Source organism: Xyrauchen texanus, chromosome 13 (assembly GCF_025860055.1).
Source record: "Xyrauchen texanus isolate HMW12.3.18 chromosome 13, RBS_HiC_50CHRs, whole genome shotgun sequence".
Lineage (NCBI taxonomy): Eukaryota > Metazoa > Chordata > Actinopteri > Cypriniformes > Catostomidae > Xyrauchen > Xyrauchen texanus.
Window position 1 is genome coordinate 25,007,108 of NC_068288.1, and position 22,608 is coordinate 25,029,715.

Consider the following 22,608-nt stretch of genomic DNA (forward strand, 5'->3'; position numbering starts at 1 on the left):
GAGATTTATAAAAGAAAATTCTCTCCATTTAATCTCCTTACTGTCATGAGAAAACAGTCGAGATATGTAAAAGATCTAATTTATGAATGAATGTATGAATGAATGAATGATATCAAATATTCATTCTTCCACTGACACCATTCGTGGCAGATGTTAAAAGTCTCTGCCACTATAATCACACAAATCCCCAAATAAAGACAGCTCTTACTGCAGTTTGCCCCATTAAACTCCCTCTATTAAACTCTCTTCCGTCTGCCTCTAATGGTTGTCTGGGTGAGTAATGCATATGTGCTGGTGGCCGTGCATGTTTGTCAGTGCAATCAGGTTACACTGTGTATTGTACCTGACACATTAAACATTAAACAGACCCAGCTAACTAAACAGAAGAAGACACCTGGTTTCTGACACAGAATCGCTGACAGTAGAAGCTCACTCCACTATAGACGCACAGGTGTGGCCATAACAAGCATACAAGGCTGAATTCTAAGAACAAGACATCATACTGCTTGATATTCCAGGATATAAGGCAACCACAAAGCCTGCCTCCACCATATACATCACATGCACAATTTATGCATACACAAACCAATTATCTTTGCATTCTATTTCATACAATGTCACTACTTTACTGTGGGACAAATATGATCAGTCATAAATAACAGCTTAGAGCTTCTTTGTTGTACAATACAACTGTCACTAAAGTCTAGACAGGGTGAGAAATGTTCTATTTACCAAAAGATAAATAACCTTCCATGTCACATCATATCCTCCCCACATCCTCCCAGCTCTGATCCAATCGCTTCAATATGCAGGAAACATCTCACATGAACAAAGCTTTCATATTGTTACAGTAAATGAGCAATATGACTCCAACTATGTCATTATTTTTAGTGACGCAAAACCCTCCTTTGGCGCTGTTGCTGATGTTTTCAGAGCAGCCACTCTTTGACGAGAAACAGGCAAGAGCATCAGCTCGTCACAACATGCGTAACGACCATGAGTCAATGTGTTTTAGATATTTCAAAAATCATAGCAGATTATGCTAATCTCCCAATTACAACAACATCAAATTCAAAACATCTAGTTTAATGCGATAAAAACATGTCAAATATGACATTATTCCAATTACACACACAAACGCATTCTTTGAAATGATTTGGGTTTGAAAATGTTGACACTGACAGCAGTGATATCTGTCTATAAGATTCACATCTTACAATTTACTACCTATATAAATTGCCTCAAGTATCCTATCTATATAATAGTTTATATTAGTTTTAGTGTAAAGGGTCAAAAAAAAGTCTTTAATTTGACTATTTGTATGTATGGTCAATAATATAATTTTATATTAAATTCATTTGCACATTTTGCTAATTAAGTCTGAATAAATCAACATGCTATTTATTGTAATTTTTAAGTAGACAATTTTTAAAAAGATAGTTGCACGCTAAAAAAGAGAGAGAAAAAAATTAATAAACGGAATTGTTTAGGGGTCCAAATTTAGTGGGATTTTGCTTTGAGGAATCGTCTATCCAAAAATAAAAATTCTGTAATTATTTACTCATCCTCATGTGTTCAAAACCCATCTAACTTTCTTTCTTACATGAGGGAAAAATAGATGTTAGGCAGAATGTTAGGACTGACACCCTCAGTCATTTTCACTGTAATGGGGAAAGAAAAAATAATAATGTCTTCAAAAATTCTCTTGTATTCCACGGAAGATATAAAGTCAGACGGGTTTGAATGACATGAAGGTGAATTAGTAAATGACAACATAATTATTTTTTTTTTGGAGGAACTATCCCTTTAACTCTTTCCTGAAAAGAGATTGCGACAATTCTCCACTTAGAGAGTCCAAAGAGAGCATCATAATTTACCTGTTGTTCCACCTTCTTTTGCTTACAGTACACAAATCACAAAATGTTGTCATAATTTTACAATATCACACCTGTAGTTACTTCACACCCTACTGGCCCATAATAACATTTACCCTAATTAAGTCAACATCATTCATAAAAAAAAGAAAATCTCCTCAGTCTTCACAGCCAAAGGCATAAAAACAACATATTACTGAATCCCTCCCCATTTAAACCTCCTAACTGTGTTCCACCTCTCTTTTTGCCCATCATCTTTCAGACGCGCTTACCAGGTGTGCGCAACAGTGAATCGCCGTCTGTGGCGGCTGCCCTTGTTGACCATGAGCTTGCGGAAGAGGCGCGGGGAGCTACGAGGAGATATTTTGGGGGAGGTCATGAGCTTGTTGCCAGTACCTAGTCTCGGTGGCTCCAGTTCCAAATGCATGTGTTCCTTGAAGGTGCGAATGCAAGGGTCCAATTCAGGAGCACTCAGCTCATTGGATGACATGATGATGCTGCTGGTCCAAACGGCCCTATTTCGTCCTCTCTGACTCACACAACTAGTAACTATTCCCTCCTATGCTCTCAGTCAGATTGAGGTTATGCCATGCAGGCTGATGTTTGGTGAGTCAGACAGGAATATCTGCACGCTTGAACTGTTCTATTCTCTCTCTCTCTCTCTCTCTCTCTCTCTCTCTCTGTCAGCTTAGGCTTTCGGCAATGCAGTAGAATAATCCTCTCTCGTTCAGTTCCACTGACACACTGAGAGCTTGTTCTGTCAGTGCAGTCACATCTTCCTGTGAGAGTAAGAAAAAACCTCTCTCTCTCTCTCTCTCTCTCTCTTTGTAACCACACCTCTCTCAGTCTTTCTCCTTTTAAGCAAAGAAGCGTTCCCTCTTTCTTTTTCTCTCCCTTACACAGACATAGCTGACTCCTGTTAGGATCTTTGATGTCCACTCTTCTTCATCTGACTCATACTTTCATTTATTTAGTTGTCTGTCTCACATTCAGTCCTCTCACTCTGCTCCAGCTGCTCCCCAGACTCTCTCTGACTTCATTCAGCTTTAGGAAACTCCATCTTAAATTATTTAACAGTAGGCAAGTGCAGGTCTTCTCTACCGTCAGCAGCTCCTCTCTTCAGGAACTACCAGGCGGACCTTCCCATGATGCTCTCAAAGACTCAGCAGAGACGGAAAGGAAACCCAAAGGAAGGAATTGACAGAGTGCACCTAAATCTGCAGCCTCAGGTGGTTTCTTCATTGAAAATAAACAAAAAAAGCTTTGAGAGCCTTGATTTAGAAAAGAGCCACGAGAAAATGTGCATAGTGATGATGGAAAGCTATGACACCTGCTTGAAGCTGATTGGCCAGTGGTGGTTGGTTTGTTTGATGGGTGTCTCTGGCTGAATTTTGATTAGGGCTTCTGCCATTTCACTGTTCAGTGACGTTCAAGACACTCATGAAAGAAAGAAAAAAATCAAAAAGCAATTTAAGCCAAGGATTAGCTGTGTCCAGGAAAAATAAATATAGCTCTGAGGTAAATGAAGGGTTAGATGCAAAAGAGCTGTACAGCAGCTGGTTTGAAATAAAAATAATGTCCATGAATTGACAGGGAAAATTATTTAAATAGCAAATCCTTCAGTTTAATTAAAAAAATTATAATAATGACATGAAAAAATGCTGTAATATGAAGGTCCTTAATATGTATTGAGCATTTACCAAGGCCACGCTATTGGATGTTTTATTTTTATATCTTTATTTTTATCTCATAATAAATTCATTTATAATACCTACAGTGTTTAGTCGATCAGTTAGAAGCAGGGCCATAAGCACCATAAAGTAGTCACTGCGAGGGGCACATGTTTTCTGAATAGGGGACGATCAATGTGGGTTTTTAAAAAACAATTCTTAATATTGCACATATGTACTTGTTACACTAAGTTACATGTTAACATTAGTTAATGCATTAAGTATCTTGAACTAACAATTAACAATCTTTTAACTACATTTATTACTCTTGGTTAATGTTAATTTACAGTAATGCAATTTTTCATTGTTGGTTCATGTTAGTTCATAATGCATTAATTAAAGTTAAATTATTAACGTCCTGGTTACTTCTGTAACCTCTATTCCCTGATGGAGGGAACAAGACGTTGCGTCGATGTAGTGACACTAGGGGTCACTCTTGCGAGCCCGAGGCACCTCTGATCTTTGATACTGTAAAAGGCCAATGGGAATCGGCGAGTAGTATTTGCATGCCCCTCCCCCGGACATATGGGTATAAAGGAGGGGGATGTGCATACCGCTCATTCAGGTTTTGTGCTGAGGAGCCGAGAATATGGTCTTGGCCATTTCAGCGGGTAGTTCAGTGTTGTGGCAGGAGGGACACAAAGTCTCATTCCCTCCATCAGGGAGCCAAGGTTACGGAAGTAACCAGGACGTTTCCTATCTGTCAATCACTCGATGTTGTGTCGATGTAGTGACACTAGGGGTCCCCTACAAAAATGCCAAAATTAGCTGAACTGGGTTACGTGGATCGCTGGTGCGAGATGGGCAGACAACTGTGTGCTGCATAGTCATCGCACCACGACGCACGTAACCTCCCCTGACGTTATTAAGAGTGTCGAACAGCCCTTTTGGTGACGAGTCAACTACCCAAAGGATAGGGACAGGCTTGTCCTAGTCGTGCCTGTTTTTTCTCTTGTTTTTCCTTTTGCCCCCAGAAAAGAGAGGGGGGGTGTCACTCCCAAGGGGAAGACACTGCGGAGACCATACTCCGCCCAAAGAGAGGGGGGGTGGGATATTAAGTGGAAATACGTCACATGGACTTGCTGAGTCCAGTAGGAAGTATGTCATGTGGAGAAGTCCCATGGTAGGTCCTGCCCAATGGGGGAGGAAGCTCTACGAGCATGGAGACTGGTGCAGAGGGGCCTCAGCACAAGGAAGGCGCAGTTTGCCAACAGGGAAAGGTTTTTCAGCTGAATATTCATCGCAAGGGGTTGCCTATGGGGAACCAGCGCATGCTCAGCACCTATCCCAGTATGGTGCTTAGTTAGCACAAGTAGTGGGCTGGCAGTGAGTTTCTATGCAAACTCATCTGCCACAGAGCTAGGAGGAAATCAACCAGGGAACACATTGTGAACACTACTGGGAATCAACATCGCACTACTTCATGTTAAGGGAGGTGAAAGGTGCTAGGCGCAAGTGATATATCTGGCCGATCGACCCAGACTTACAAGTTAGTACCTGCTAAGACACTGGACGAGACTGGCTCAACCCGCAGATTGTAGAATCTCTCAAAGGTGTTGGGTGTGGCACGTGCTGAGCCTGGTAGAAATCAGCAATGTCGTCGATGATCCAGTGGGCGATCCTCTGTTTGGAGACATCACTTCCTTTCCGCTGTCAACCAAAGCAGACAAAGAGCTGCTCAGAGATCCTAAAGCTATGTGTGCAATCCAAATAGATGCGTAAAGACTGAACTCTAGGCAGTTGATGTGCCAACGTAGCCGTGTGCCCCTCCAGGGGCCGGCGGCCACGTGCCTGTTACATACAGAGCCCCAGCCCATCTTGGAGGCATCGGTTGTAACCGCGACACGCCTGGAGACCTGTTCTAGGGGAACCCCTGCCCGTAAAAATAGGAGGTCGTTCCAAGGGCTGAAAAGACAGAGACAGATCAGCGTGATGACCACGTGATGTGTCCCGCTGCACCATACCCATCTCGGGACTCGAGCCCGGAGCCAGTGCTGAAGTGGTCTCATATGCATCAACCCGAGTGGTGTGGCCACCGAAGAGGATGCCATATGACCCTGGAGCCTCTGAAATAGTTTCAGTAGGTCTTCTGTCTGAATGCCTCCTTCTTCTTTCTTACGAAAGCGAGCAGAGACTACAACGTTGCCATGGTCATGCCCTAGCAATAAGGACATGACCCAGTGTGGGCAGCGCCCAGGCACGAAAGACAGCGACTGTGGCCATCAGAAGGCGAGAGGTGTCGACCGCAACCAGGAATAACGCACAATTGGAAAGGCATCTTTAAAAAGACACGTCTTGAAAAAGACGTTCCTATGTGTGCCGCTCTTTTAGAATATACTCTTTTTGTGAGGGAAAACACTCTTTTAGAATATACCCTGAGATCTGCTGAAGCACCCAGGGGCGATCTCTGCAGTGCACCTGTGCAGAGAGGGGAGAAATCTGCTATAATGTGGCGTTAGGATCCAGCAGAGGTGAGGGATGGAAATCGCTAGTCTCAGCTTGAACCATCGACCGTTCGGCTACGAAGAGAAAATCTGAATGAGCGGTATGCATGTCCCCCTTTATACCCATATGTCTGGGGGAGGGACTTGGAAATACCACTCACCAATTCCCACTGGCATTTTATCAAAGATCAGAGGTGTCTCGGACTCTCAAGTGTGACCCCAAGTGTCACTACATCGACACAACGTCAAGTGAGTGACAGATAGGGAACCAAGGTTATTAAGTGCTGTAAAAGTAGTGTTCATTTTTTGTTCATGCTTACTTATTAAGTTAACTATTTTGAAGAAATTTAACAACATTGCTAGTTTACCATAGTGAATATCTGGTGTGAGCAAGGAGAGAGATGGTAATTACAAAGACACTGAGATTACAACCAATATGGGTCTCAGTATCAGTGTGGATAGTGTCACTATCATGCTGTTTGAGGGCTACTGAACTTTTAGTTGGTTTACTGTATTGATTTGAAACAGTATTGTTGCTTGAAAGATAGTTCACACAAAAGTGAAAATTCTATCATAATTTATTCCCCCTCATGTTTGACTTTCTTTTGTGGAACAGCCTCAGTCACCATTCACTTTCATTGTAGCGAAAAAGTATGAGAGAAAAGTAATGGTGACTGAGGCTAACATTCTACCTAGCATGTCCTTACAGGATTGGAACAAAATGAGGGTGAGTAAAGATAACTTTTTTGGATGAAAATTTTTGGATGAACTACAGATTTAAATTCACATGCTATGGACAACATTTTTATGGATTTACAACTGGTATTATCATCTGTCTCAGGTTATCCAATCACAAGTGATCTGCCAGGACAGATTGCTATTAACACCTGCCATTAGCATGCATCTCAACGATGTCTCCTGTGACCACCTGCTGTTGGATTTTGTCAAAGGGGGGTTCTTTAATTTTGTAACTGCACATTAGAGCTGCATGTTTATGTCAGGCATACCAAAGATGTTTTATGAAGTCCTGTGCATGGGCTTTATGTCTATGGGCTTTCCCCTTCTCAAATTGTATTTTCTTTTAAAGCCATACCAAGAAGGCAACAGGTCACATTAGCATTTACACTACAAATACAATGTGGTCGCAAGTATTTCTGGCCACGTTTGAATGTGGCTTGATTGATAGGAATACAAAATTAATTGGACCCTGTTTACACCTGCATATAACCCGTCTGATCGGATCACCTGCGACGAATGTCAACGAATCCACTGTTTCTTAACTGTTTCATTGACTAAGATTCTCTGCTCTGTTGTATTACGTTCCCCTCAAAATCTTGTTGCAATGTCTTGCTCCCACAGAGGGGAAACTGTGGGGCTCTTGTTCTACTGATTGACAGTTAACTAACATATCATGAGATAATGCTATAGGGGGAAACTGTAAGGTGTAAGGCCTGTTTCACACTGCAAGCATAAGCAGCGTGTAAGCAGCACATATTTTTTTCCGGCACCCATGATGTGGGTTAGAGTACTCACATTTGGACCTGAAGCAGCCTGGCATACGGACACAAAAAAGTATAAATTGAACAAAATAAGCATATTATTGACCTAAGCTCCTAGGGAAAGAAAAACCCCATATTTGTCAGATGTATAATCACACAATATAAATAGGAAATTATTTTAATTACATACAGTAGCTTAAGCAGATGTACAGGTTTTTCATTTAAAACTACAATACATCAAAAAGGCTTTACAGTCGGCATGAAATACAAATGTTAACGGCGATGTTCGCACGGCACTTAATGCGCGGACCTCCGCTTTTAATTCAGAGAAGGCGGAGGAGCATAAACAAGCCAGTTATCAGTGCAGCCCAATGCTATTACAGGCACAAAATTGAAGGACAGTTCAACACCCCCGACTCTAGAAGTATGTGGCAGGGAATTAACATCATCATGGACTACAAAGGGAATAAAAACTCTGCCTTGAACACCGCTGCCTCTCTCCCGGATGAGCTTAATACATTTTATGCTCGTTTCGAGGACAATAACACCGCAATCACGGAGAGAGCACTCATGGCTGATGCTACAGATGATGGTTCACTCTCCGTCTCTGTTGCGGATGTAACCCGATCCTTCCGGCGGGTGAACATCCGTAAAGCTGCGGGTCCAGACAGCATTCCGGGCCGCGTCATCAGAGCGTGCGCGAACCAACTGGCTGGTGTTTTTATGGACATTTTCAACCTGTCCCTCTCCCTGTCTGTAGTCTCCATATGCTTCAAAACGTCAACCATTGTGCCTGTACCGAAGCAAGCCAAAATCACTTACTTAAATGACTGTCGCCCTGTTGCTCTGACCCCCATCATCAGCAAATGCTTTGAGAGGCTAATCAGAGATCACATCTGCTCTGTGCTGCCCACGACTTTGGACCCATTGCAGTTTGCCTACCGCAACAACCGCTCCACTGAGGATGCCATTGCATCTACAATACACACTGCTCTCTCCCTCCAAGCTTGATGAGAAGCTGTCCTCCGGGCTGTCCTCCTGTCTGGGCTTAAACAGCTCGCTGTGCAGCTGGATCCTGGACTTCCTGTCAGGCAGATGCCAGGTGGTTAGAATGGGCAGCAACATCTCCTCATCACTGACCCTCAACACTGGAGCCCCACAGGGCTGTGTTCTCAGCCCACTCCTGTATTCCCTGTACACACATGACTGTGTGTCAACACATAGCTCAAATGCCATCATTAAGTTTGCTGACGATATGACGGTGGTAGGTCTGATCACTGACAATGATGAAACAGCCTACAGAGAGGAGGTGCACACTCTGACACGCTGGTGTCAGGAGCACAACCTCTCCCTCAACGTCAGTAAAACCAAGGAGCTTGTAATGGACTTCAGGAAGAAAGACAGAGAACACAGCCCCATCACCATTAATGGAGCACCGGTGGAGAGAGTCAGCAGTTTCAAGTTCCTCGGTGTCCACATCACTGAGGAACTCACATGGTCCGTCCACACTGAGGCCGTTGTGAAGAAGGCTCACCAGCGCCTCTTCTTCCTGAGACGGCTGAAGAAGTTTGGAATGAACCACTGCATCCTCACACGGTTCTACACCAGTACTGTAGAGAGCATCCTGACTGGCTGCATCACCGCCTGGTACGGCAATAGCAACGCCCACAACCACAAAGCCCTGCAAAGTGTGGTGTGAACTGCCAGACACATCATCGGAGGTGTGCTTCCCTCCCTCCAGGACATATATAACAGGTGGTGTGTGAAAAAAGCTCGGCGGATCATCAGAGACTCCAGCCACCCGAGTCATGGGCTGCTCTCACTGCTACCATTAGGCAGGCGGTATCGCAGCATCAGGACCCGCACCAGCCAACTACATGACAGCTTCTTCCCCCAAGCAATCAGACTTTTGAACATTTGATCTCTCATGATCAATAATCAGCACTGCACTTTATTAATCTTATATCTCACACTGGACTGTCAAATATATTCTCCTCAATAAAACTACTGTATATATATTTTATATATACTCTTTATTTTAAATTTTTATTGTATGTGTATTCTATATTGTGTGTATTGTTTACTGTAAATTGTATATAATTATTGTGTTGTGTAAGTATGTGTACATTTTATTTGTAAATTGTTTTGTGTAAGTATGTTGTTTACTGTAATTGGTATATGTCTCTTCACTGTCATGACTGCTATGTTGCTCGGAACTGCACACAAGACTTTCACCTACTGTTGCACTTGTGTACATGGTAGTGTGACAATAAAGTGATTTAATTTGATTTGATTTGATAGAGGAAACAAGACATTGTGTCGATTGTAGTGACACCAGGGGTCTTCTTGAGAGCCTTGCGTACCTCTGAACTTGATAAAAGGCCAATGAGAAATTAGCAGACAGAATTTGCATGTCCCGTCCCCGGACATACGGGTATAAATGGAAGTGGACGTGCGTCAGTCAGTCAGGTTTTTGCACAGAGGAGACAAGAGTAAGGTTCGGCCGTGAGTAAGGTTCGGCCGTTTACAGTGGTAGGTCTAGTGTCATGGCTAGGGGGACATTCCCCTTCTGTCACTCACTCGACGTTGTGTCGATTGTGTCGAAGGCCAGCCGCGGCCTTATCTCTCTATATATTTCTCGTCATAGAGCATAACACTGGGGCTATCTAAACGCTAAAAAACGCATCCGGGAAGGCATTCTTTTCCGTTCCTATTTTTTCAGGGGGAAAAGACTCAGGTAAAATGTGGCCAATACGTCACATAGGTTGTCAAGCCACATGTTTGCAAAAACATTATTAGTCTGTAAACTTGGCTGATAACATTACTTTGCCCTGTTATGGTATTAGGCCATTTGAAATGAAGTATTAGAATTTTGTATTTTTTTATCTGCCTTCTGGGACAATTCTCAAGTTCATCAGTAAGAACAACAGCACCAGCGAGACACCGTTAGCTAAAGAAGGGACAAGTGCAGACCCAAGAAATGTAAAGCCAGCAAGTCCCCTGCCAACTGACCATGCATACTGGTCTTATGTTCCTTTTATTTGTTGAAAAGTGGCACCTTATATACCTTTGGCTTATTGTCAGTGTAAAAAGTAATAAATACTAATGTTGCTTAGAATGAACTCACTGTGTGTTTTTTGTTTACTACAAAACTGCTCTGTGAGACAGGCTTAAGGGGCGGGGGCATAGTTTTGGGGGTTATGGACACACTGGCAGGGAGCCCCGAAGAGCCCAGGACCAGCACTGTTGACATTTTATACTGTAAGTGATGTGAACGATTCAAATAAACTCAACTAAAGAAAACATCTGTCTCATCCTGCACATCACAAAATTTTTTGCCATCAGAGGTTCATCTAGAACACCAACTCCATGTGGTGACAACAGGGCCAAAATATATTAATATATGTAGGCACATAAATATATGAATAAATTTAATGCAAAATACAGTTTCATGGTTGGTTTCTAAATATTTATGGATGATAAATTCTCTCAATCCACATCCATTAGCTATATTTTTTACACGCACACAAAACAGGCCAATAAAAAACATTTCCACACACTAAAGACTCTGTCAAGACAAAAGTGGGTAAAGTCACTGATGAATTGGTTTGGCAGACAGCTTCGTGCCCTGTTGTGGCAGTCCTCCAGTATCATTGCTTATGCCTGGCCCATAAAGCTTTTCCACAATCCACCTGGGAGCACCCAAATCAATCTGCAACGGAGTCACGTCAGCAGGAAAATAATTGTGTTCCAGGAATAGCAATTTCTCCAAGCCTTGTCTCCTAATTCTCCTGACACACATATCAGACACCTCTAACAAGAGCAGAAAGGCAGGAGTGTGAGCTAGCAGGGTACAAAATTAATGTATGCAAATGTTTGTGTGTCTCTCTTTACATGTGTGATTGTGTTTGTATGCACAGTTAATGTGCAACTGTGCACACCTACTGTACTCTGTGTAAAAGTGAAAAAGGAATTAGAATAATTGTGTAGCTCGTGCCCATATGCTGTTCTATTTTTCATGGAAAATAAAAGGAGAATACAACAACAGTTCGAAACAACAACAGTTAATAGTGATTACTGTTCTCAAGCTCCAAAAAAGTTATCCATAAGACTTTTTTCCAAGTCTTCTGAATAAAATATGATGGCTTTGTGAAGAGAGCGGACTATAATTTTGTCATATTCAGTAGGGCTGGGCGATAAAATTATATCTATATATTGAAAAAAATAATCCTCTATATTGATGATAAAATTGTGAGTAATTTTTGATATTTTGTTCAATGTTCTATATCTACATGATTAGTTAAGGTGCGTGTTGATAAAAACCCAAGCAGTTATGTTATGTGTAAGTTATGCACACAACCAGGGCTGGACTGGGAAGAGAAATCGGCCCAGGACTTTACATGGCAACTGGCCCATTATAATGCAATACAACTATCAACTGAACACAACAACAACTCCAACAAAACCATTGCCATGTATTTATGTACTATCTAGTTAAATGTTTTACATGATCCATAGCATGTCACAGGCAAGAATGTATTTATTTTTCTTGTGAAGTTTATTGGCGTTTGGCAATCCATCTTATGGTGCATTGCTGACACTTACTGAGCTGTAGTGTTGAGCGTAAAAAGTTTTCCAGTGGAGTCAAAAGTCTGCTTAAGACGATTACATTTCACCAATTTAATCTTGATTTAATGATTTAGATTTAGATTGTGACTATGATTTAGAGATCATACTGAGTATACTTCTTGACCTTAACTCAAAAGGTAGTTTACCCTGTGGAGTTTACTTGTGAAAATACTGTAAGTTATGTTTAATTAATTCTGGAGGTCTAACAAACATGTGGAATGCATTTCCTTCCTCATTAATGGCATGAAATGTATATCGTAATAAATATTGATATCGAATGATATGAATAAAAAATCATGACAATATTTTTGCCAATATCGCCCAGCAATCAGCATCTCACTGACCAAACACTCACTGAAACTTCACTTATTGTCTTTCCATACATCCCTGTCGCATCACCCCTAAAAAATTACAATACAATTTTTTTAAATGTGGTGAAATGCAGAAAGAATGAAAAATTATTTCAAAAAGCCATTGATTCTTGCATGTCAATTTAATTATATGGAATGAAGAATGAATGACATTTTAAAGGTTCACTAAGTAACTTTTTTGTTTATGTCATTTTGGAATTACAGTGACACTTGGCGTGGATGCTGCATCATTCAAAATCAATAATTTTCAGTTACAGATGCCATTGTAGAATTTAACTACTCACAGTTAGCCATGATAAATTTAATCCCAGAGATGAAAGTGTCCAATAATGGGGCTGTTACTGAGATTAATTGAGTAGTATTCGGTTGGTCATGAGATCTCAACATGGCAGCGCTCATGAGGGGATGCTCTCCGTTAAGAATAAAGCAGCTTTTATAAGGTTACTGATATGACTAGAGTCCGCATCTCATGTTAGTGGTCATGATTTTATACCTATGTTTTAAAAATACAATTCATTTGATTTGGAGTTAAACTTTTTTAATGGAGAAAAACTACTGAATGCACCTTTAAAGCTGCAGTTTAGGGAAACATTTTCCATGAACAACAACTTTCATTTCGGTCTGTTTCAACACAAAGCTATCACACAGCACACACGTAAAATTGACAAGTTTTTAGGGATGCACGGATAACACTTTTTCCCTTCAATCCAATTCCGACATTGGAAATCTCAGTATCGGCCGATCCAGATCCAGATCCAGATCCAGATCCAATACCAGTGTGGAACTAATTGGGTGTACACACAAACCTCTAACTACACATTATTTCAATATAAATGTATAGCTTATTAAGAAAAACTTTATTGTATACAATAGTATAACTAGTATACTAGATAATGTAGTAGCAAAATTTAAAAAAGTAATCAGTAGAAATTGTATTTATTTATTTTTTTTTGCAATTGTTTTTCAACTTGCAAATGGACTTTAAAGGATTCAGATTTTTTTTAAATTTTTTTATTTAGTTGTAAGATATCAGCTCACTATTCATTCACACAGTTATTTTTTGGAAACAATTCAACTTAAATATTATTATAATTTGTAAACAAATAATGATATATTATAATAGTAATATATAGTAATATATCTCAATTGTGCACCTTTAACTTATAAACCCTGACGCTTTTATTTTGACATTCTGAACAGTAATTCCTGTAAGTGTGTCTGTTTGTAGGCAAGTTCACAGTAGTTTAATTAGCGTCTTATTCAAATTCTGGTAAAAAAAATAAAAATACACCTACGATACCATTCTAAATGCATATTATAAGTTAACCGAACTTTTGAGCATCTACATCTGAGATGTTGTTCATTAGTAGCGCTCAAATATTGCCCAATGCGTGAAGGCTAAAAATAGCCGCAAATGTGTGTTAACAGAGTTCAAGGGGCCTGCATTGATATATTCTATGACAAATATGGGTCTGGTGTTGCTGCGGGCAGATTGATGAATGCTCTTGGGGTTTATTAAAGCATACATGTTACACTGAAGAAAAAACAGGGAATAAGTGTAAAGAAATATTATACATTCAATGCTGCCCTCCACTGGCAAACATGAACAGATACCAGCTCAATCAACATAATCAAATGGTAAAAATTCACTAATAAATACAACAAACTGTAAAATAGTGTGGTCTTAAGATAAAGAATACAAAGAATGTTAATTGTTTTGACTTTGTTGTTGGTCGCTTTTAAAGGACCAGGCAAATGCAACAAAAACTCAATTTAGCCTATAACTGAATTTATCTATTAAAAACAAATGTTAAATCACATATTTCTGTCAGACAAACTAATAAATTATAAACCAGCTGTTGCCGTGTTAGATTCAACTCTCCTCTAGGCAGCAACATAGTTGAGCACTTTGACATGCAAGTACATAAGTTAACAATTCTTATTCTTTATCTTTAGCAAGACTTTTGAGAAGAATACAAATGATTAAAAAGCCCAGCTCTCCACAATATGCATTCTACGTACATTGTTGTGTGTCTATCCATAGAGTTATTTGCCATGATGCAGACACTTTAAATGTAAAGTAACGCAATATGAATAAATATTAAAATATTACTAACAAAATAAAACACCTGTTTAAGTATTACTTATTATTTTTACTATGGAAAAAGGAAAGAATTCTAATAGAAGATACAGTATGTATTAATCCTCATACAATGCCAAAAACACAACCATTAAAGTGTCTTTCACATGCCAAATCAATTAAATTCAGGGCAATGGTAAAAGCTGAATGGTACTCACCACTCAGAGTCCACAGGAGTGATGTCAATGCGAGGGGGTGTGATAAAGGGCAGGGTAGTTGGTCTTGCCATTATCTCTTCATCAGGACTACGTGACCTCTCTGCCTGCCTCCATGACAAAGGAGGCAATTGCAGGTTACCGGAGAAACGGCGACGCCTGCGGAACAGGTCAACTCCTAGCGTGCAACCTGAGGATGTGAAAGATTCACTTAGCCTGCAGTCCTGAGGCTCTTTACTGTCCTGAAGCAAGAGAGACAATAAGAGAGAAAGGATGGCAATGAAGGGAATTAATTAAAGGAGCACTCAGTAATATTCATGTTTATGTTGTACTGAAAAAGTACAGATTGTACAAGTGCATGCATAATTAATATATTTTGTGTGAACATGTCCAATTACTGGGGATAGGCATTTTGGTAATTTTATCTACTCGAGTATTCGACGAGTACTCAAGGGGCAATTACATGTTCATAACTGTAGATATAATAACATGGTTGCTGCATTGCATCTTGTTGTTCCAGTGTATCGTCTATTTATTATTATAGGCTGTTATTGTTACGAAGGCAGACGAGGGCAGACGAGGAGTGGGATCTAGATGCGGTTTATTGAAAATAACAAAGACAAACAAGACTGGAACAAACAAAACATCCACGAGGGGAAACAAAAGATATACACAAGAGAAAACATCCACGACGGGCTCAGGCAGGAACACATACCAGAATCTACAAGACTTTAATATAGCATTTAAACATTTACATTTGCACATTTACACTTAACGACCGACAAAGACTGAACAAACAACAGGGCTTAAATACACAGGGATAATCACACACAGGTGAGAACAATGAAGTGCATAGGCAGTGATGAGGGCAGGGAATTATGGGAAGTGTTGTCCAGAACAGATGACAAGGGATAAACACAGGGCAGACAACAGGGGATCGTGACAGTTATAAAATAGTATGTTAGAAAATGTACAAAAGATTGCATAATCAAAATATAATGCATCATATTTTGTTATTATGTGAAGATTCGCTGCCCAATTCTGAAAGAATGAGCACAACGCGCATCTATCTGTTCTTCCTTCAGGTTACCGTAGTAAGTAAGTGTGCACCAGTATTTTTGTGACTGTCTGAACAGTATATTTTCAAATAACAGGAGATGCCATAAGCATTGCAAAGTTGAAGTTCAGTTTTGAAGATGCTGCATTGTGTTCCATTTAACTGCACTCTGTCTTGCAGTTTTAAACAATCGCCTGCTGTACACTGCCACACGCACCTGGTGTGTGTGTGTGTGTGTGTGTGTGTGTGTTGTGTCTTTTGGTTTATTTCTTCATTAAAAAACTCTAGGATACAAGATCCAGTTCTCAAAAGTCTTGTGGACAAAAGTTTAGTATGTGTTATATGGCCTTATTTCAATGACTTAAAATTGTGTGTCAGAAATACAAACATGTACACACATGTTGCTCACATATTATTGTAGCCCAGTTTGTGCTGAATACAGTGTTATAAGACTTTAGCCATGAATATGTTTCTAAGCAACTGAAAAAAAGCACAAATGTCAAGGCATGTCAAAACTTCACCAGGGCCCAAAACACCCTCAGACCCCAGAGGGTTAAACTATTATTTATATTGTCATGCCGGTACTCGCCTCCTACTTTCCCTTAATCCCTTTACAATAAGGAATTCTAGAACTTTGTATTGTGTCACTTTCTGTCTGTTAGAGTACCCAGTGCTTCTGCCTTTGTTTAAATATTCCTAATTTGTAAAGTACTTTTGATAAAAGTGTCTACTAAGTGAAGAAATGTTAAAATAACACACAGGCTGAAGAGGGGCAGAACTCACATGCAACCTATATCATCACTACAGCATGAGAAAACAAACTGTTGAGAGAAGAGGAGTTGCATCATCTCTCAGTGACCACAACACAAACTTAAGGAACTAAGCAGAGCTTCATGCTACAGCATGTTACATAATTTAGAACAACCACAGACGAAGAATGCAGAAATGGAAGAAATACTATAGAATATGTATTAAGAATATGAAGAAATACTAAATATAGTATTAAAATAATAACTTGAATTTTTAAGTTTGAGAGATACAGTACAAATATTTATTATTATTTTTTTTTTAAAACACTATGCAGAGACAACTTTAAGTATGCCATTCATAGGTTGATTATCCCCAAAAACGTCTCGGTTACTGTCGTAACCTCCGTTCCCTGATGGAGGGAATGAGACGTTGTGTAGATGTAGTAACACTAGGGGTCTCTCTAGTGTCACTCTTTCAACACAACATCGAGTGAGTGACAGAATGGAGGAACAAGACGTTGTGTCCCTTTTGCTACAACACTGTGCTAAGCCGCTGAAAGGGCCAGGACCTTACTCTTGGCTCCTCAGCTCAAAACCTGTCTGAACAGACGCACTTCTTTCATTTTATACCCGTATGTCCGGGGGAGGGGCATGCAAATTCTGTTCGCCAATTCTCATTGGCCTTTTCTCAAAGATAAGTGGTAACCGAGGCTCTCAAGAGAGACCCCTAGTGTCACAACATCGACACAATGTCGAGTGAGTGACAGAAGGGGAACTGTAAAAACTGTGGGTCTGGGCATCATGACACTAACCTGACAGCGGGACTATATGTTTGTCTGACCAATCACATACAGGGGAAATGTCTGAGAAAACCTGTTTGAAAATAGTTATATTGTTTGGGAAATTAATTACAATTACAATTATTTGTGCTTGAGGAACTACAAGGAGCCGCCTGCTGTACACTGCCACACGCACCTGGTGTGTGTGTGTGTGTGTGTGTGTGTGTGTGTGTGTGTGTGAGCGTGTATTTATCACTTTGTGGGGACCAAATGTCCCCATAAGGATAGTAAAACCCGAAATTTTTGACCTTGTGGGGACATTTTGTCGGTCCCCATGAGGAAAACAGTTTATAAATCATACTAAATTATGTTTTTTGAAAATTTAAAAATGCAGAAAGTTTTCTGTGAGGGTTAGGTTTAGGGGTAGGGTTAGGTTTAGGGGATAGAATATGAAGTTTGTACAGTATAAAAACCATTATGTCTATGGAAAGTCCCCATAAAACATGGAAACACTACTGTGTGTGTGTGTGTGTGTGTGTGTGTGTGTGTGTGTGTGTGTGTGTGTGTGTGTGTGTGTGTGTGTGTGTGTGTGTGTGAAAAGGACTTAAATATTATTTTATTTCTAACCCAAAGTTTTTGTATCACTTTAGAGCATATTTCTTTAACCACTGGAGTAGTATGGATTACTTTTACTTCAACTATCTGTGAATTTTGGAGCTACAAATGTCTAACCTCCATTAATTTGCATTGAATGGACCTACAGAGCTGAAATTCTCTTCTAAAATCTTAATTTGAGTTCTGCAGAAGAAAGAAAGTCATACACATCTGGGATGGTATGAGGGTGAGTAAATGATAACAACATTTTCATTTTTGGGTGAACTATCTCTTTAAGATGTAAAAGATTAGATATAATAATTACATGAGAAAGATAGTGCCTTTCATGCCACTAGAGGGCGGCAACGCCTTTCCCTAAAAATCTAACTCAGCGTTTTCTTGTAACAATGATGTTACAAGATCAACCAAAAAAAAAAAAAGGACATTTTTTATTTTTTATTTATTTAGATTTTTCTGGACATGTACCATGGTGGTAAAGCTGGTTCCAGTGCACTTTTTGTGTGCTGTTCAGCATTTCAGTGAAATATTTATTTGTGCGTCTTGGGCACATTGCAGGTTCTTGAGAAAATGCCTTGAAAATGTCTTGGAATAAATAACTTCAAAGCATTACAGAAATAAGGTTTAACATTAAAAGGTCCAATTTGCATTTGCTTGTGAAAAGTAATGTATATTCTCTCACACATACAAGTACAAGACACAAACACACAACAAACCCATAAGACACCACAGCTTATGAATGAAGAGGAATATGCCTGTAACAGAATTTCATTTTATCAGCAAGCATGCACATACAAATACAAGGACACTGCAAACCACATAATCATGCATTAAATATAAAGAAAAGGTCTGTATTGCCACCCAAACACAAATACACATTCACACAACAATATTGTGAGCAGTGCTGTCAAACACAATAATAGTGAGAGTAATGGGAAGATACAGTATGTGGGCAGCTGAAGGAGTTTGATTGCAGACCAAACTGAACACTTGACTCACAACTGTTGATGCATATATAGTCTCTTACTCAAAAATAAAATAAAAAAAAATAAAACAACAACAACAGTTCTTATAATTACAATTACAATTATTTGTGCTTGAGGAACTATAAGGAACTCCATGTTCTGAAGAGAAAAATAGCCAGGGGCAGGGCCAGAAATGTGGCACGTGTTGGCAGCTGCCACGCTAAAAATGAGCTTTACCACCCCACAACCTACGCCAACTCGGACCCTGCTCGCACCCTGCAGACGATGCACAATGGCTTAACCCTACCATGTCACGCATAACATTCCACCCACACATTGCCCGCCCTCAACCATCTGATATTCCCCCAAAACCACTCCCCAGTGAAATAACTGAATGACTATGCTATTCTACTTCGCCACATACACATTTTTCTTCAAGGCTTTATCAAACAGTCTTTTTAGGTTTAAGGCACCTTCAATACCATAAATGAGGGACTAAAATGTGAACATGTGCATCACTCTGCTTCTTTTGTTCCTAAACGCAGTTCTTACTTTGATGCTGGGAACAATTTGTTAGCCTTCACATTTAATATTGGGTGGATGAATCATGCTGAGAGTCTCGGAGTTCATTTCAATATTTCAAAACACTTTGACAGAGACAAGGTCTTTTTCACTGCAGTAAAGTTAATATTTCCGAATGCACATATGGGGATAAGTATTGATGGTTTCTCCAATCCATGAGCATGTTGCTTCTGACAAAACATCTCTCCTGGCTGAAGTTGAGAGTAGATATTAGGAAGGCTATTATTGATATTAGGAAGTTATTTGGACATATTCACCTGATATCAAATTTAACAAAAACTATAGGCCAGTTCTGATATTTTGTCATTTTGCCTATTTGAACTTCTGTCATCATTTCCCTTTTCAATTATGCTTTTAAATGAATACAATTCAATTACACCCCAACAATGATATACAACTGATTTTTTATTGATTTAGTAATACAGTTCAGTTACTGGATTACAAAAAAACATTACTGGATTGGATTTTTGGTTCAATGTACAGTATAACATGTCTACAAGAGAGACGTAATAAAAGAAAAATAATACATTAAATATAATAGCTGAGTATAACCATTTTCATTGGGGGTTTTATATGTGCACCTATTGTGACAACATTATACGTACATAACAAATTACAAAAACTCTGAAGTATCTCAACAGTTCAGTTGCTTTTTCACACAAGTTATTTTTTTTACTTTATTGCTCAGTCTGTATGTTTTATTATCTATGACATAAGACAAAATTAACTTTTTGCCACACCTGCCAATAGCGGACGATTTGAGAGCATGTACGCAGTAAATTAAACAATAAATAAACAAGCAATAACTTGTTAATATTGGCCTTATTCATGCTTATAATATGATGGAAGTTTTATCTTGATCAATAATTGGATGCTAAATATCAGTAGCTGACACATCGATAAAACTCTAGTAGAAATACAGATGTTACAGAGGACTGTGTATCAGGACATGTGTATCAGTATAATTATTATTATTATATATTGTTTTATAATTATCTATGTCTTGCTGCTGTTTTTGTATTGTTTTTGTATTGTTGTGCACTGGGAGCTCCTGTCACCAAGACAAAATCCTTGTATGTGCAAGCATACTTGGCAATAAAGCTGATTCTGATTCTGATGACAAGAAACCCCACAGTTCAGATTTCTCCCCTTTTAAGGTAAAATATGAAAATATTGTGCAGAAGAATGATGTCATCTATGAGCAAGTGTTGTCTGGCATATAGACAACATAATCTAGATTTAACTGCTCCAAAGATAAGCTCAGAATAAAGGTACAACTGTATTATTGGTTAGTGTCTTACTAAGCAGATATGATCTGTTTTGCTTGCCCAGCCCTGTCTGTGCAACAGAGTTACAGCGTTCTGTCCCTAAATGAACTCTGTTGGAGAGCACAGGAGCATGGTGAAACCGGGGATGACCAAGGTGACCTCCTGAGGTTTCCTGGTCCCTGGAAAACTCTGCGGTCATCTCAGTGCCAGCCACTCCAGTCTCCCAAGGCCACATTCTTTTTCAATCCATTAGGCTAATGCAGCATCGCTCAGAGCTATGGAGGAGACCTAAGCTCTGCTGATAACATATTCTCCTCAAAGCTAAATTTACCCAAAGCAAAGGCACACAGACAATATGACCTTATGGTGATTAGAATGTTTGACTTTGTTTGAAGGAAATAGAATAAAGAAAAAAAAGATAGCTCTCACTCCAAACAGCAAAATGTTAGACTAAATAGAACACAACATGGCTATAATGAATTAAATAATTCAAAGATATTATTGTGGAAGACACATAAAGAATTGAATAAATATTACAAAAAGTAAATCTATTGTTTGTTTAAAGTCCATATTGAACAGAAGCCTATCGCTGGCCTACAGTCCACAACAAACTTTTATCAATCTGGCTGAGATCGACTTGGGGCTATTCACGCAATTGTCCTACATTGTGCTCCGATGGTAGGAAAATTCATTTATTACAGAATTTGAATCAAAGTGCCATCATTATATTCATTAAATTAATAAAAAAATATATATATTTTACTTATTATTTATTTTAATATAATTATTCACACTAAATGAATGTATTCAATTTACAGCCCTAATACATACATATAGATACTAGAGTATGGAATAGACAATAGATTAGCCTATACTGCACCACATGTGTGTTTTGCACTCTGTACAAATAGGTTTCCATTTGAAAAATGTTACATTTATTACAATAATTTCTGATTAATTAATAAAATAAAAATAATGAAATGTTTAATAAACTAAATAGGCAAATTATATTTACTATATGTATACTGTAATGAAAATAATAAATTACATAATGAAAAGGCATTACATTATTGTGGCAGATGAGTAAAGCATTTATGAGACAATACAAAAAGTGGCTTTAAAAGTCAATTAATTTGTTTAATTGCCATATCGTCAGGGCTGGACTGGTAATATGGCATACCAGGCAATTTCTTGATGGGCTGACGCACTTTTGGGCCAATCAGGGGCGTAAGGGCTATCGGGAAAACCGAGCGGGCTGGTGGTTCGGCCGTGAAACGTGCTGAATGGGCCGCAATTAGCAACAATGAGCCGCCGTGTTATGCAGAATGGACCAGGTAGAAATTCCTAATTATGGAATTCTATATATGAATTGTGTACATTTTTAAAAATTTGTATGTAATTAATAGCAGTGAATTTGCACATAAAGATTGACAGCCTTGCTAATTAGATGTAATCCAACAATGCTGCCCTACAAAGGCAAAACGCCGTAACATCATGCATCATGTTTGGTCAAAAATGAGTTAATGTCATTTTTGGGGTATTCAAGACCTCCTTTATCATGTGAATAAATATCATGAGTCAATTTGATTGTTTTAATGAGAAATTAAAGGGCTATGACAACCGTAACATCCAAAACCATACGAGAAACCACAGCAGAACGCCGTAACAGTTGTTACGGCTCTTAGCCTTTGTTCCGGCACGCTTAAGTTGAGTTAAGGTGTTCTGACTTTGTTTCGCCTGGCATCAAGAGAGAT

The 22,608-nt window shown here is 39.2% G+C and overlaps 1 protein-coding gene across 2 annotated transcripts in view; it reads right to left on the reverse strand.

Moving 5' to 3' along the window:
- Positions 1 to 22,608, reverse strand: part of LOC127654087 (cAMP-specific 3',5'-cyclic phosphodiesterase 4B-like) — a 188,225-nt gene that overhangs the window by 146,396 nt on the left and 19,221 nt on the right. Inside the window, exon 2 of one of the 2 annotated variants that reach the window (XM_052141072.1) lies at positions 14,846 to 15,084. In XM_052141072.1, coding sequence (XP_051997032.1) covers positions 14,846 to 15,084 — 239 coding nt within the window. Of the gene's footprint in view, positions 1 to 2,146; positions 2,564 to 14,845; positions 15,085 to 22,608 lie in introns of those variants that run through there. The other variant, XM_052141073.1, reaches the window with a different exon arrangement.